The sequence below is a fragment of the Ahaetulla prasina genome, chromosome 4 (assembly GCF_028640845.1).
Source record: "Ahaetulla prasina isolate Xishuangbanna chromosome 4, ASM2864084v1, whole genome shotgun sequence".
Taxonomy (NCBI): domain Eukaryota; kingdom Metazoa; phylum Chordata; class Lepidosauria; order Squamata; family Colubridae; genus Ahaetulla; species Ahaetulla prasina.
In genome coordinates this window covers 19,203,326-19,219,843 of record NC_080542.1, presented here as the reverse complement: position 1 = coordinate 19,219,843, position 16,518 = coordinate 19,203,326, and the positions used below count along the sequence as shown (strand labels likewise).

The window sequence follows — 16,518 nt, the reverse complement described above, 5'->3', positions numbered from 1 at the left end:
TTAAAAGTTAGAACATGGTTATTAAGTCAGTCTGACTTCACCCTTGATTTTGCTTGTCAGAAGGTCATAAAAGAGGATCACGTGACCCCAAGACATTACAATGGTCATACATATGAGTCAGTCACCAACCATCTGAATTTTGATCACGTAACCATGGGGATGCTGCAATGTGAAAAATGTCGTAAGACACTTTTTTCAGTACCATTGTAATTTTGAATGCTCACTAAACAATCTATTGTAAGTCAAGGTAGATGCTGAATAATCCTTTTCACCCCCTTTCTTCCTCCATTCTAGATTGTATTAAAGGGTGACAGCTGCTCTGCTGGTTGCCACTCTATAAAATCCAGAGGGCTGTGAATTTCCACCTCTGGTGGCTATATCTGGAAACAAATCCTCCAAAGTGAAGGTGAAGCCAAACCCTCCAAATTTCTTCAACCCAGCAGCTTTATGATATTTTAGGATTAAACATTTTAGGATTCCTAGACAGAGTTCTTAATATTGTAATCCCAACAGGTGGGCACAAGGGAAGAAATGGGGCTTTACCATATTGTTTTGACACCACCTTGACCCCATTCAACATACCTGTTTTAGTAAAATATAGCTAATATGATTATTCTCTAATCACACACCTGTACAGTAATATTTCTCTCATTTTTAACTCATTTTAATGCCCATCAGTGACCAGCTTTTGGGGAACTCTTAAGTGAAGGGAAACTTGTGGCTTATGACCTTCATTTGCACTGGTGGTGGTGGATTTGTTATGTCTATGAATTCAATCCCAGACTGGAAAAATGGAGGCAGCCAAGAGGACTCTTAAGTGGCTTTTCCCCAACACATTCCTAGAAGAGAAATGAAGTTTTGACGATAGAAGATTAGAAGAAGGAAAAGGAAGAAGCATGGACTCTGTGTTTTCCTTACTTACAGAATGAAGGAAGAATGATTTCTCCCCCTTTTAGGAGCTGTGATACAAATTTTGTGCTCCTTGCAAAAGGAAGGTTTCCTGTCCCCTCTATGAACAGATCTGCTAATTCTCACTATTAAGGCTTCAGAGAGGATACTTAATTTTCTAGAACATAAATTACCGGGGTTAAGTCTACCCAGTAGTGTGTGTGTGTGTGTTTGTAGGTAAGGGAGGATTTAATGCAGTGGTAGTCAACCTGGTCCCTACCGCCCACTAGTGAGCGTTCCAGCTTTCATGGTGGGCGGTAGGGGTTTTGTCCGATACTGAAGCACTTTCCTTTTTTTTAATTTAATTGACTTTTAAAAATTTTTTCATAGCATTATTTAAAAACATTTCCATTAGGTTTTCATAAAATTCCCCGTGACAATTTAAATTTTTGAAAATATACAATTTGTATCGCCCGCGCATAAGTTTAGTTCACATTACGTAAGTGAAACTAAATGGCGCTATAGTGCAACTGCAAACAAAAGAACATCCCAGAATAGCTCACGCATCTCCCCTCACACCACCCAGTTATAACAGACAAGCAGAGCTGGTAGCTGGCGCCCCCCCCCAAACCCAATCCGTGAGAAGATGCGTGAGAGGCATATACAAATAGAATGAGACTATTGCCTTATACACTGTAAGCCGCCCTGAGTCTTCGGAGAAGGGCGGGATATAAATGTAAACAAAAAAAAAAAAGAGGCATGCGCAGACAACGATACACAGCACAGACCCTTTTGTTTGCAGTTGCACTGGTCAGTACACAGTTAGATTTATGAGAGTGAGCACGAACCGGTGGGCGGTTAGAAAATTTTACTACTAACAGAGATAGAAAAGTGGGCAGTAGGTATAAAAAGGTTGACTACTCCTGATTTAATGTCTAAGCTCAAATATCTGAAGTTTTGCACATGCAAAACAGCCTTCTATTGATGGTTGCTGTAGGAGAAGAGCAGGCAGTGTTGGGAAAGGTGGAGTTAAACATGTCATCAGCTTGGAGTTGTTGCGTTCCCCCAAGCGCGCTAAGGTCAACCCTCCTCAAATTCCATTGAGCTTTATCTGGTGCCAATTTAGCATCAAACTTTTGTTGACCAGACTCTTATGTATAGGCTCGCAACCTAATCGATGGTCCTAATTCTTGCACCTGGCAATTACTGCATTTATTCTTGTGACAGCAAATGACTGTGGCTGCTCTGGAAACACAAGGCATGGTCAAACTTTGTGAGGATCTGGATGGGAGACCACTGGGAGATCCCAGGGATGCAAGCTAGACGGGGCAGTTCAGGAGAATTCTCTAAGAAAGCGACAGCCAATTTCTTCATCATTGCTTTCTCCAATTTGAGCTCAACATGATGGAGAATTTATTATTATGCTTAATATTACGCTGCATGTTGTCATTAAAAGAAAGGCATAAATAAGCTGTGACTAATATGCACCCAAAACATCAAATAATAACAATCTCTCCTCCCTGCTTTTTTGGATGTTTTAGTATGAATGAATTTCTACCCTGTTTTGTAAATATGACTAGCAGCCTCCAGAGCCTCTATCTTTCTCATTGCAAAGTTTGTCTGGAAAGATATTTTTATTGGATATATCGTACATTCCCATCTGCCTGTGTAGTTGGATGTGTTTTGATTTCCTGGCTGTTTTCCTAGGTTTCCCTCTGCCGATCATATTAATGCATCCAACTGGAGTCTGGATTGTCTCGGATTTCTGCTGCTAAAATGTGGCAGATTTCACATTACAAGCTTTTGTTAAGAAGCATGAAAATGCTTGTTTTCAGAAATTAGGTCTTTCGGTTGGGTGCCTTAGCTATGTGGGGGCAAAAGCTAATTATAATAATATTTTCAGGTCACAAATACTTTAGTGTGATATCACATGATGTGTGGGCACTATCATTTTCTTGAAATATTTTTTTTTTTTAAAAACTATGCCCCAAATTTTATGAGATTTATGCAACAATGGAAAAATCTTAAAAGAACCCATTATCTCACAATATTTTGCCTTGCATGGCATCATTAATTCTATTGTTTTGGGTTTTTTTGGGGGTGTGTGTGCAGGTTGATTCTTTTTATATATGCAAAGAATCATGAAGTCACCCTGAAGATGTGGGTAAATTTAGAGAAATCAGCAGATTCTGGAAGCGGTGTCTGTGGGTGCAGTGAAGATTTGAAATATATTAAAGAAAAGGAAAACAGAAAATTGGGAATAATAGCAAGAAATTCTTCACACTCTAAGGGCTCTAAGATTTAATTCCTTTCAGGGAACATAGAGAAAACAACGGAATCCTGCCAATTGCTGTAAACATTGTTAAGACAGAGAGAACAATATTCTAATTTGATCCAAACTTTTAAATATTCTTCCTCTGTTTCTGTCTAGAAAAATTGGGATTTTACTTGTTACTCCCAGGAAGTGGCATTTCATTTTCTAACATTTACACTACCGCTGTTTGTTTATTTTAATAAATAAATTTGTTAATTAATAAATTTGTTTATTTATTACTGTTTGAAACAGGCAAGAGAGCAAGGATCAGTGTTAATTTTAAGGTAGAGCCCAATTATGATCTAATCTGTATCAATTTTGTTTTTTGGATAGGCCAAAGACAGTGATGATGAGGAAGAGGTGGTACATGTGGATCGAGACCATTTCATGGATGAATTCTTTGAGCAGGTAAGATGAAAGATATCTTGCAAAACAAGATAAGGAATTCAGATTGTAAGAACGGAGTCAAGATATTCACATTGGGCATTGCAGTTCTTATGTACTTTGTTTATATTTAACGAATTTGTCAGAAATGCCTTATTCTAACAATAATTATTATTTCAGGACAATATCCATTTGTCTGTCTGTCTGTGTCTGTCTGCCTAACTGTCCGTCTGTCTATCTTTTGTAATTACTAGTTCACTGCTCATTCAGTCTTATTAAAGAAAAAAAATTAATTTTAGAGTCACAAATGTATTTTAGATTCATATCTCAAGGAAGCAATAGACAAAAGAAAACATTTGATCAGATTGGGATTTTAAGTTTCAGTAGATGGAACTTCCCTGTTCAGGTGCAGGTTACTTTTGAACATAGATGAAGGTAGGCTGTTCTGGAAGCCTCCCAAACAAGGGCTACTAGCTGGCCCCTGTTACAGATAGCTTGGTTCCAGGCTACCAAGATTTTAGTTGAATGTTGCAGATCTCATTTGCTCTTCCCAGGCTGATAATTTATAATTTATTTGGTTTTCATCAGAGACTGAAGTGGATATGAAGGCCTGCCTCAGACAAGTCCCATTTATGGCTTCTGAAATGAAACCTGGGTTTGGTCATATATTTTTCAACCTATCTGCATAAAGGTAGCCCTCAGCGTAAGACCAGTCACTTAATGGCTGGTCAAGTTACAACACACATCCCCAGAGCGACTTATGACCTGTTTCAAAGTTACAGTCGCTGTACCCTTTCCCCAGTCACATGATCCTATTTGGGGCACTTGGCAACTGGCTCACCTTCAAAGAGATTTTAGCATCTGATGGTCATATAACCATAGTTCATAATGTTTTTTTGACAGTTTCCAGTGTTTATTTCCAGTTTCTGGCAAAAAAAAAAAAAGCCTTTTGGGGAAAATCCATTTGCTTAAGGACCATGGCATTTGCTTAACAACCACCAAAAAAGGGTAAAAAAATGTCATGCCTTGACTTATGACCATAACAACATAGCACCGTAATTCCAGACACACGAGGTAAAGAAGCTGGCTTCATTGGAAGTGGAAGCCACAGTTATCAGTATCCATAACATTTGACTCTAGACACCAAATTTGATATTTGTAGTTTGTGACAGCAAATAAGTGAAATAAATACTATTCTGCTAACTGGATGCTGGCTGTGTAATGCATTGCAGAGACCTGGCAGGTCCAAATCCATATTTGGTTCAGTTTCTAAAGAACACTCCAGAGCATGAAGTCTCCCTGATTCTAGCAGTAGAAGATTCTTCTTCTTAGATTCACAAGTTAATCAGGATGCAGCTGGAAGAGTTTTCCTTTATTATATCAGGAACAGTTCATTCTTCAGACTGGAAATCTAGGAGATACATTTTTCAGCATGTTTGTTGGATGGAAGCAAACTGTGTCTTTAAATCCAGATGAATGTGTGTATTTTTTTTAATAAAAAAAACCAACCTCCCATACTGATGGAGACTCAATTTTAAAGTTGGGGAAATAAATGGGGGGAAATTATAGGTGAGAGAATCTGAATCCTGCCTGCATTTCTTTCATTTCTCAAGACACCTTTCTCTCACTCGCATTAAGCCAATCTGTCCTCAAATGGCAGGTATTTAATATGCAAGAGCATCTTTTAGCCTCCCTAATGTACAGGTGCTGGGGATGGAGAAATGCAGGGATAGGAATTGTGAAATTGGTGTTTGCATATCTAGTCCTTTTCCCAAAGGACATTGGTAATTAATAATAATAATAATAATAATAATAATAATAATAATAATAATAATAATAATAATAATAATAATAATAATAATAATAATTTAATTTTTATACCGCCCTTCTCCCGAAGGACTCAGGGCGGTGAACAGCCAGATAAAAAACAGTACAATAAACTACAATAAAATCACTATTTTAAAAACTTATTCAATTAAATATAAAATACATAATATAATATAAAACCCCATTTAAAATCCAATTAAAAAACCCATTTTAAGCCAGTCCTTCTCGGAAGAATAAATATGTCTTCAGCTCGCGGCGAAAGGTCCGGAGGTCAGGAAGTTGTCGAAGTCCTGGGGGAAGCTCATTCCAGAGGGTAGGTGCCCCCACCGAGAAGGCTCTCCCCCTGGGGGTCGCCAGCTGACACTGTTTGGCTGACGGCACCCTGAGGAGACCCTCTCTATGGGAGCGTATGTGGTAACAGAAGGCGGTCCCGAAGGTATCCCGGTCCTATGCCATGGAGCGCTTTAAAGGTGGTAACCAGCACCTTGAAGTGCACCCGGAAGACCACAGGCAGCCAGGGCAGCCTGCGCAGGATAGATGTTATATGAGAGCCACGAGTGGCTCCCTCTATCACCCGTGCAGCTGCGTTCTGGACCAACTGGAGCCTCCGGGTGCTCCTCAAGGGGGAGCCCCATGTAGAGAGCATTGTAGTAGTCCAGGCGAGAAGTGACAAGGCATGAGTGACTGTGCATAAGGCATCCCGGTCTAGAAAGGGGTGCAACTGGCGAACCAGGCGAACCTGGTAAAAAGCTCTCATGGAGACGGTCGCCAAATGATCTTCAAAAGACAACCGTCCATCCAGGAGAACGCCCAGATTGCGCACCTTTTCTATTGGGGCCAATGATTCGTCCCCAACAGTCAGCAGCGGTTGCAGCTGACTGTACCGGGATGCTGGCATCCACAGCCACTCAGTCTTGGAGGGGTTGAGCTTGAGCCTGTTTCTCCCCATCCAGACCCGCACGGCCTCCAAACACCAAGACAACACTTCGACAGCTTAATTGGGGTGGTCAGGGGTGGAAATGTACAGCTGGGTGTCATCCGCGTACAGTTGATAACTCACCCCAAAACCACTGATGACCTCACCCAGCGGCTTCATGTAGATGTTGAACAGGAGAGGCGAGAGAATCGACCCTTGTGGCACCCCACAAAGGAGGCGCCTTGCGGTCGATCTCTGCCCCCCTGCCATCACCGTCTGCGATCGGTCGGAGAGATAGGATGAGAACCACTGAAACACGGTGCCTCCCACTCCTAAACCCCCCAACCGCCGCAGCAGGATACCATGATCGATGGTATCGAAAGCCGCTGAGAGATCTAGGAGGACCAGGGCAGAGGAGTAACCCCTGTCCCGAGCCCTCCAGAGGTCATCCACCAATGCGACCAAAGCTGTCTCCATGCTGTACCCGGGTCGGAAACCGGACTGGAATGGGTCTAGATAGATAGATTCATCCAGGTACTGGGGTAACTGATGTGCCACCACACTCTCAACAACCTTCGCCACAAAGCGAAGATTGGAGACTGGACGGTAGTTACCCAAAACAGCTGGGTCCAGAGAGGGCTTCTTGAGGAGGGGCCTCACCACCGCCTCTTTCAAGGCTGTGGGAACAACACCCTCCCTCAAGGAAGCGTTGACAAGTCCCTGGAGCCAGCCTCGTGTAACCTCCCGGGTGGCCAGCACCAACCAGGAGGGACACGGGTCCAATAAACATGTGGTGGCATTCAGCCGCCCCAGCAACCAGTCCATGTCCTCAGGAGCCACAGGATCAAACTCCTCCCAGATGGTCTCAACAAGACTAGCCTCCGTCACCTCGCCTGGAATACCCAATTTTGGTCCAAACCGTCCCGAAGCTGAGCGATTTTGTCAAACAGATACCTGCTGAAATCCTCAGCACAACCCTGTAAGGGATCATCGCGCCCCTCCTGGTGAAGGAGAGAGCGAGTCACCCTAAGCAGGGAGACTGGGCGGTTCTCTGCCGATGCAATGAGGGTAGAAACATAGGCCCGCTTGGCCTCCCTCAATGCCACTAGACAGGTCTGAATATGAGACCTAACTAGTGTACGGTTAGCTTCAGAACGGCTGGACCTCCAAGCACTCTCTAGGCATCTTTTCCGGCATTTCATCTCCCTCAGTTCCTCGGAAAACCAGGGAGCTGGTTGAGACCTACGCCAGGTCAGAAGCCGCAAAGGCACGACACGGTCCAAAGTTCCAGCCGCGACCTGTTCCCAGGTCGCGACAAGCTCCTCGGCCGAGCCGTGGGCCAGATCACCAGGGAACGGCCCAAGCTCCATCAGGAACCTCTCCGGGTCCATCAGTCGCCTGGGACGGAACCAATGCATTGGCCCCGTCTCCCTGCGGTGTTGAGCAGTGGTCCGAAAGTCCAGACGAAGGAGAGAGTGGTCTGACCATGACAAAGGTTCAATGGCTAATTCTTGTACTTCCAGATCACTCAACCACTGTCCAGAGACAAAAATCAGATCCAGTGTGCTTCCCCCAACGTGGGTGGGGCCGTCAACTAGAATTACGTTCTGGAGTCTTACAGTCTGGAGAAATTTTGCTCTTTGAAATTGCATCATAGGAGCAGCGGGTTGTTGACCTGGATTTAGGCAAACAGGCCTCTCAGTCTCATATGTTGCTCATTTTAGGCTAAGGTGTCAAATGCTGATTTGATCCACTGAAGTATGTGTCAAATGCACTATGAAAGGAAGCCCCTGTCGGTGCTGATGTAATGATTCAGTTGAAAAGTATTGGTGAAAGAATGTTGCGCGATCTATGAGAATATTTCAGGACCTTGGACAGGGCTTCCTAGAATCAGCTCACAAACATGGTTCAAGTCCCTTTGCCTCGCACTACCCTCTAGTGATGAATTATCATTACTGCTGCTCTCTAACAGAATAAACCATGTTGAGCTTTTCAATAATTTGAAGGTCCCAAAGGTGGTTTTTCAAAAGGCAATTGGACTTTGGTTTTCTTTGGAGATGTTTGGTTTGTCATCCAAGAAGCTTCTACAATTCTGACTGAATGGTGGAGGATGGAAGGATTTATATTTCTTGCAGTAAATTCTTTCATCCTTCGCCATTCAGTCAGAACTGAAGAAGCTTCTTAGATGAGAAGCAAAATGTCTTCAAGGAAAAACAAAGTCCAGTTGCCTTTTGAAAAATCACCTTTGGGACAATCATGACCTGGATGATTGAGAATCTCCATAGACAATAATTTGAAGGGAATTCTAAACATAACTGACAGGTGCAAACTATTGACAGGTGCAGACTATCTACTCAGGACCATCAACCATCACTTCCTCCACCACCACCACTCCTTCGACTCTCTCCCCTTTCCATTTATGCTTTCCTTTCTTATAGATGTGTTTATGGAGATTGTCCATGTCATGTCATGGCTGTGCTTTTTCCAAAAGACAGCTGGACTTTCTTGGGTTTTTTTTCCATTGAAAACATTCTGCTTTTCATTCAAGAAGCTTCTGAACTGAAGAAGCTTCTTGGATGAGAAGTGAAAGGAAAAAAACCAGCAAAGTCCATTAGCCTTTTAGAAAAAGCACCTTTGAGTTTACAGCTTCTAATTTTGTTTCTGGGTTTCTTTAAGGATGAAGAGAATTGTATGGATGAAAGGATGGACTGCAATAAATGGGAAGTGGGAAGTTAATAATGGATATGGATCCATCTTACCAGAATACTATTTGCAAGGGAATGCAACTTTCACAATAACCCCTTTCCCAGTTCAATAGTCCCCTTTCTTTCCAAATGTAATAGAAAGAGAAATACAGGTAATCCTTGAGTTATAACCACAATTGAATCCAAAATTTCTGTTGCTAAGCAAGACATTTGTTAAGTGAATTTTGCAACCTTCTACAACCTTTCTTGCCACAGTGTGTGAGTGCATCACTGCAGCTAAGTTAGTATCATGATTGTTAAGTGAATCTGGCTTCCCCACTGACTTTGCTTATCAGAGGGTCGTAAAAGATGAGCACATGACCCCAGGACACTGCAACCGTCATAAATATGAGACAACTGACTCATATTTGTGATGGTTGCAGTGTCCTGGGGTCATGTGCTCACCTTTTACGAAAAATCACAGGTGAAATATGTCCATAAGTCACTTTTTTCAGTGCTGTTGTAACTTTGAATGGTCACTAAACGAACTGTTGTAAGTCGAGGGCTACCTGGTCTTAACAAAACCCAAGTATTTTGTTCATATGTTTCCTCAGAGATGCTCAGGAACACAACCCTCTCTTGGAAAAGTTCTCTTTTTAGTCTGATCTTGATGTGGAAGAATAGAAAACGCTGCTTTCCCCCCATTTTACTGGTTTTAAAACCTGATGGGGCTCCTGATAAAAGCCCCCTATTGATCTGGAGCTCACAACTTTGGGGTACCCACAGCAAGCATCTTTCACCAATGAACCTTCCTCCCAGTGTGTATTTATGATCACATTGAGAATGAGAGCCAGGTCCTAGAATCTACTTTTAATAATTTATTTTATTTATTTATTTAGTCAAACACAACAATATATATAAGCATGAAATAACCACACAAATTGAATACAACCAAAGGGAACATTAGGACAGGGAACGGTAGGGATGCTGGTGCTCTTATGCACATCCAATAATCCCAATTGTAAATGTATATCTGCCTCCCTCCACTGGATGTCGCCTTTTAATGACATCAGCAGCCAGCTTGCTTCAGCCTTCCGGTTTTTGGTTTCCCCAGGATCCTGCTGCCCGTTGTTCTTCTGAAGGAGGTACAGGGTTTCTTATCCTAAGGCAGATGTCTCACTCAGCTTAAGGAGAGCTCCTTAAGTATTAAAAGGGCCCTTGCATTCCCAGCATGCACTGGGGGGGAATTACAAACACTCCTTCACTCTCATCTCTTCCACTAAGCCAAGGAAGGGGTTTTGTGTGTGTGTGTGTTTCTGCAAAAGATCTGTACAGCCTCTACAACTATAGAATAGAATAAAATAGAATAGAATTCTTTATTGGCCAAGTGTGATTGGATACACAAGGAATTTGTCTTTGGTGCACATGCTCTCAGTGTACATAAAAAAAAAAGATACATTCATAAAGAATCATAAGGTACAACACTTAATGATGGTCATAGGGTACAAATAAGTAATCAAATCATATTAGGAAACAATCAATATAAATCGTAAGGATACCAGCAACAAAGTTACAGTCATGCAGTCATAAGTGGGAGGAGATGGGTGATAGGAACAATAAGAAGACTAATAGTAATGCAGTCTTATATAGAGACAGTCCTCAACTTAACGACCCCAACTGAGCCTAAAATTTCTATTGCTAAGCGAAACAGATGTTACGTGAATTTTGCCCTATTTTACGATCTTTCTTGCCACAATGACTAAGTGAATCACTGCAGTTGTTAAATTAATAACACGGTTGTAAAGTGAATCTGGCTTCCTCATTGACTTTGCTTGTCAGAAGGTCACAATAGGGAATCACATGAGCCTGGGACACTTGTAAATACATGACAGTTCACAAGTGTCCAAATTTTGATCCAGTAACCATGGGGATGTTGCAATAGTCGTAAGTATGAAAAGATGTCATAAGTCATTACTAAAGGTCTATGGAGAATCTCAGTCATCCAGGTCATGGTTGCCCCAAAGGTTCTTTTTCAAGAGGCAGCTGGACTTTCTGATTTTTCCTTGAAGACTTTTCTCTGAGAGAGCTGAAGAAGTTTCTTGGATGAGAAGTGAAATGTCTTCAAAGAAAAATCAGAAAGTCCTGTTGCCTCTTGAAAAAGCGCCTTTGGGATGGTCATAAGACACTTTTTCCAGTGCCAGTGTAACTTCAAACAGCCATTAAATGAACTGTTGTAAATCGAGGACTAACTGTACTTTTTTGTCTGGGCATTGGAATGTCCTCTGTGGATAAAAATGATACTTGAGCAACTAATTTTAAATTTTACACACACACACACACATATAATATTTATATATATATAATATTTATATATATATATAAACAGTGAAATCCACTCACTCATCATGAAATCTCCAGTATAGTAAAGCCTACTAACTTGAAATTTGGCATGGATGTTCCTCTTGGCTTCTAGATGCTCGCTAACAAAGGATTTTTCGAAATGACCATCAGATCACTAGTATTTCATCTAGAGTATATTCATCTAGAGTATATTAATAAGCTCTGATGCTAAGGAGTTAGACGTTCTACTCCCCCTCCCCAACTGAAAAGTTCCAACTGCCACTTGCCTCACATTCCGTTCCCTCCGTTCAAACGGGCAGACGTTCCACTCCTTCACTCAGGGAAGGTCTGGGGCTCCTTACAGTACTAAACATCGCTACCTCACCATAATGCCTTCCACCTATGGAACTGCTTCCGGACTCAAGGTGGCGGGAGAGATATCCTCTTATGTGTTTTAATCACCGACCACCACTTAGCCAACGAATTGTGAACTGAATTTCTCCTGCATAGTGTCCCAGCCCCAACTCACTTCTTACCCCGACCTCCTCAGTTCAGATGAATCTGTTCCTTCTACTTTAACACCAATTAAAGGGGAAAGACTGTCTTTCTGCTGCCCAGAAGTACAATGGATGCTTTCAAATGACGTCTTTTGGAGCCAGAGAGATGAAGGAGGGAAATTTTATACCAACCTTCAAAGTGCAGGGGCAGGTCTACCATAGGATACGGAGTATTATGGCAGGGTCTCAGCAGCAGCTTTCGTTTCTCCAGATATACTTTGTTGGTGATTATGACAATGGCAGTCTGTCAAGATTATGGGGATGCTACAATGGTCGTAAGTGTGAGAAATGGTCATATCAGAGGTGGGTTTCAGCAGGTTCTGACCAGTTCTGGAGAAACAGTAGCAGAAATTTTGAGTAGTTTGGAGAACCGGTAGTAAAAATTCTGACTGGCCTCACCCCCATCTATTCTCTGCCTCCCAAGTCCCAGCTGATCGGGAAGAAATGAGGATTTTGCAGTATCCTTCCCCTGGAGTGGGGCGGGAATGGAGATTTTACAGTATCTTTCCTCTGCCATGCCCATCAAACCACGCTCACCAAGCCACGCCACACCCACCAAGCCACACCCACAGAATCGGTAGTAAAAAAATTTGAAACCCACCACTGGGTCATATGTAGTGAAGCATGGATATCCAGCTAGTTGCCTATAAAAGAAATATATCCCAGTTGTGTTTCCTGCATGACTGTTTATGAGCAGTGAGGCAGCACTTTTCTGCAATTTCGTCCTTTCTTACCTATCAAAGGAGATCATGAAATATTGTTATTGGTGGGCTACCATCTGAAGGAAGCAGGGAGATAACTTGCAATAGTGGGACCTGCTGCCAAGGAAGGGAGACAATATATCATCCCAACCTAACACCTTTTAAAGCATGGGTCCCCCACCCCCCCACCCCTGGGCCCATGGATTGTCCCCAGTCTGCAGCATGCCAGAAACCAGGCCAGGCAAACAAGTGAGGCCCCATCTGTGGGATGCAGGCAACACATGAAACCGCACCCCTTCTGGTCCACAGAAAAACCTCTCTTCACAGAATCGGTCCCTGGTGCCCAAAAGGTTGGGGACTGCTGTTTTAGAGCTACCAGGGCTGCAGTTTTTCGAATTCCTAGCCAACATGGTTAACTCAGGATTGAGAAGGTTGCAATAAATAGCTGCAGTTGGATGGACTGGGCCTGTCTTCTTAATATTTTCATTTCCTGACTTTGCAGTCAGCTTTAAGTCTTGGATGACTCTCTGGCTCCCTACTTTATGTCATAATGTACAGATAATCCTCGAGTTAACAGTAATTCATTTAATGATTGTTCAATGTTACAAGGCTGCTGAAAAAGTGACTTATGAATGGTCTTTGTACATATGACCTTTATAGCATCCCCAATGTCATGTGATCAAAAGTCGGGTATTTGGCAACCAACATATATTTATAAGGCTTTCAGCATCCTGGGGTCATGTAATAGCCATTTGTGACCTTCACAGTTGGCTTCTTATAAGTGAAGTCAGTGGTGAGAGCAGAATTTGCTTAACAGCCATGTGATTCACTTAACAATGGTGACAAAAAAGGTTCTAAAATTGGGCATGACTCACTTAACCACTGCCTTTTTTCCCAGTAAAATTTCTTCTGGTTCCACAATTGTGGTCATAAGTCAAGGACTTCCTATAGTATATTCCATTTTATCTTATGGTATTTTGCAGCTACAGCTATCATGAGTCTCATTATTTCTGTATTTGGCTCCTGTGTGAACCCAAGCAAATGTTTATTGAACCAGTCACTGCTGAATAGTATGAACCCAGACTCTGATTCTTAAAAACCGCAAGAGAACTGTTCACTTACAACTTTACGGCAACTCTGAAAACCTCCGCCTACCCTAATTCCTGAGGTTTAAAGCAAGTCATATGAGCGAGAATTGATGCATGCTTCTGTGTTTCTTGTCCAGGTAGAGGAAATCCGTGGTTGCATTGAAAAGCTCTCAGAGGATGTGGAGCTGGTGAAGAAACAACACAGCGCCATCTTGGCTGCCCCCAACCCAGATGAGAGTGAGTGAAAGCTTCTTTAGCGGCCCTTGCATATGAATCCTCAGCCGCTCATACATGCATACTGGAAATGCCCAGTGCTCTCTCACCATATCCTGTGGAAGGTTGGAGGTAGGGACTGCATGTGTAAGGCCATCATTTCAACCATCTCTCCAAAGTACTGGAAATGTAGCCGCAAAAGACAGTCGGTGGAGTTAGAGAGCTAGAACAGCTCCTGTTCAAGGAAAGACAGCAATGTTCAGAACATAGGCAGCGGATAAGGTGAGACATAATGGAGGAGTATCACATCTTGCAGAATATGAGTGTTGGGGAAAGCTTTTTCTCCTCTTCTCACAAGGCTAGCAATGGTGTCACTCATAGAAGCTTCAGGCTGGAGATTTAGAATCTGTAAAAGGGCAGACCTACGGACTAATAAAGGAGAACATTTGTAGCTTAGGGTTGGAATGAGAGATCCTTGGTGTTCTATGAGCTTCCTTATTTTCTTGAAGACATTTCATTACCCTAACTAGGGTGCTGGTCCTGATGATGTTACCTAGTTAGGGTAATGAAACATTACCTAGTTAGGGTAATGAAACATTTGCAAGAAAGCAAGCAAACTCCATGAGCACCAAGGATCTCTCATTTCAACCCCGAGCTACAAATATTTTCTTTTATTAGTCCTCAGTTAACAATCACACAATCTCCTCAAAGTTCTGGCTGTGCTAGCACCCCAGCAGTCACACAATCTTGATCCAGATACTTGGCATCCAGCTCACACTTAAGATGATTACAGAGTTCCACAGTCACATGACCAATATTTGTGACCTTCCCTGCCAGCTTCCCACAAGCAAAGCAATGGGGAAGCCAGCAGGAAGATTGCAAGTCGCTCTGGTAAAACTCTCCCCTACACCCACAAGCCTTGCCTTTGTGCTTTGTTGCAACAGCCCCTTCCACACCCCTGTGCTCTCCCACCACTTATCTGCCCGTCGGTCTGCTTGTGAGTTGCCTGGAACTTGTGCCTTCCTGCCAACTTTCTCATTGACTTTGGTTATTGGAATCTGGCAGGAAGCTGCTAGGAGGTCCTCATTTAACAACCTGCAAACTTTACTTAACAAATAGTAGGGACTGTCAGGATTGCTATTACATAATGATGCAGTCACATGAATTTGGACTTTATGAGTGCCTTAAAACAGTGGAAATTCTGGTCCCAATTACCATCATTAGCCAAGAATTACCTATGCTTAAACTGAGGTTCTCTGCCATCAAGTATAGTGATGGCCGCCAATATAGGTGCTTTTAAAAAAAAGACTATTTTAGAGGGTACTTGTCTTGATGCCTGCTTATTACCTCCAGCATCATTCAGCATATCTTAAATACCAAATTTTGGGGAGTGTCAAGGAAAGAGGGGATACCTCTCTGTACCAGGTTTGTGAGTTGAATGCACCTGATTGACCACTATGAGACGTAGAATGTTGGATTAGATGTCTTCTTGACCTGACCCAGCATAGTTTTCTTTTGTTTTTAAACTACAGCTTCCTCTTATTATTTATCTTGCAGAAACTAAGCAGGAATTGGAGGACCTCACAGCTGACATCAAGAAGACGGCCAACAAGGTGCGCTCCAAGTTAAAAGGTAAGAGCTGAAGTTGCAGCTTTATGTCTTGTTTCCTTTTTGTTAGAATAAAATGTATGTCTTTTGGGCTTTCAATGAAGTGCATGACTTAACAGCATCATGTTGATTCTTAAAATCGCCTTTTAAAGTCAGCCACTTTTACTCTTATCTTGAATTATTGCAAAGACAACTATATTGATCTGTTAGTAAAGTCACAAGGAGTTGACTTCAACCTTCTCATACTCACCCACCTGTGCGCCATAGGGCTTCCCAGTGGCACCTGCATACCTGTCCACACTTCATAGCATATGCCCACAGCACCATGTACCCATTTGCACCTGCCTGTGGCACCTGCAGCAGCCACTCACCTGTCTGTGCCCCATAGTACCTGCCTGCAGCATCCACACACGTGCCTAGAGCACCTGCCCATGTCACCTCCATACTCGCCTATAGTTATCTGCCAGCCCGCTTGTCTGAAAAACCTACTTCTTCCCACATCATGCTCCCAGGAAGTCCTTGGTTAATTACTTATGCAGTCCTGAGGTTATGACAGCAATTGGACTGTTGGGATTGCTTTCACTAAGTGAACTAGGCATGTGATGTGTTTTACAACTGCTTCACTTAGTGATGGAAATTCCAGTCCCAATTGCCATTGTAACCAAAGTACTACCTGTACACATTTTACTTTCTCTCACATACATATTTATCCAGTTAATTAGTTTGTTATGTTTCTATATTGCTTTTCCTCCAAGAGCTCAGGATGACATATGTTGTACTCCCTCCTCTGATTTTTATTCCCGCAACAATTGTGGAAGATTGTTCTGAAAGGTGATGACTGGTCCAATATTAGTCCAAAGCTTATTTGGATTTGAATGTGGATTTTTGTGTTCCAGCATCTTTCATCCAGGTATTTGCAAGGGAGAGTAAGACCCTGCGCTTCATTATGCTTGGCATCTTTTATTTTTACATTTTATTTTTTAACGATTTGGTTGTAA

The 16,518-nt window shown here is 42.4% G+C and overlaps 1 protein-coding gene across 1 annotated transcript in view; it reads left to right on the top strand.

Moving 5' to 3' along the window:
* The window catches only part of STX1B (syntaxin 1B), an 84,127-nt gene that overhangs the window by 46,654 nt on the left and 20,955 nt on the right, over positions 1-16,518 (top strand). Inside the window, exons 4-6 of the mRNA XM_058182574.1 lie at positions 3,536-3,610; positions 13,837-13,936; positions 15,470-15,544. Coding sequence (XP_058038557.1) covers positions 3,536-3,610; positions 13,837-13,936; positions 15,470-15,544 — 250 coding nt within the window. The remainder of the gene's footprint in view (positions 1-3,535; positions 3,611-13,836; positions 13,937-15,469; positions 15,545-16,518) is intronic.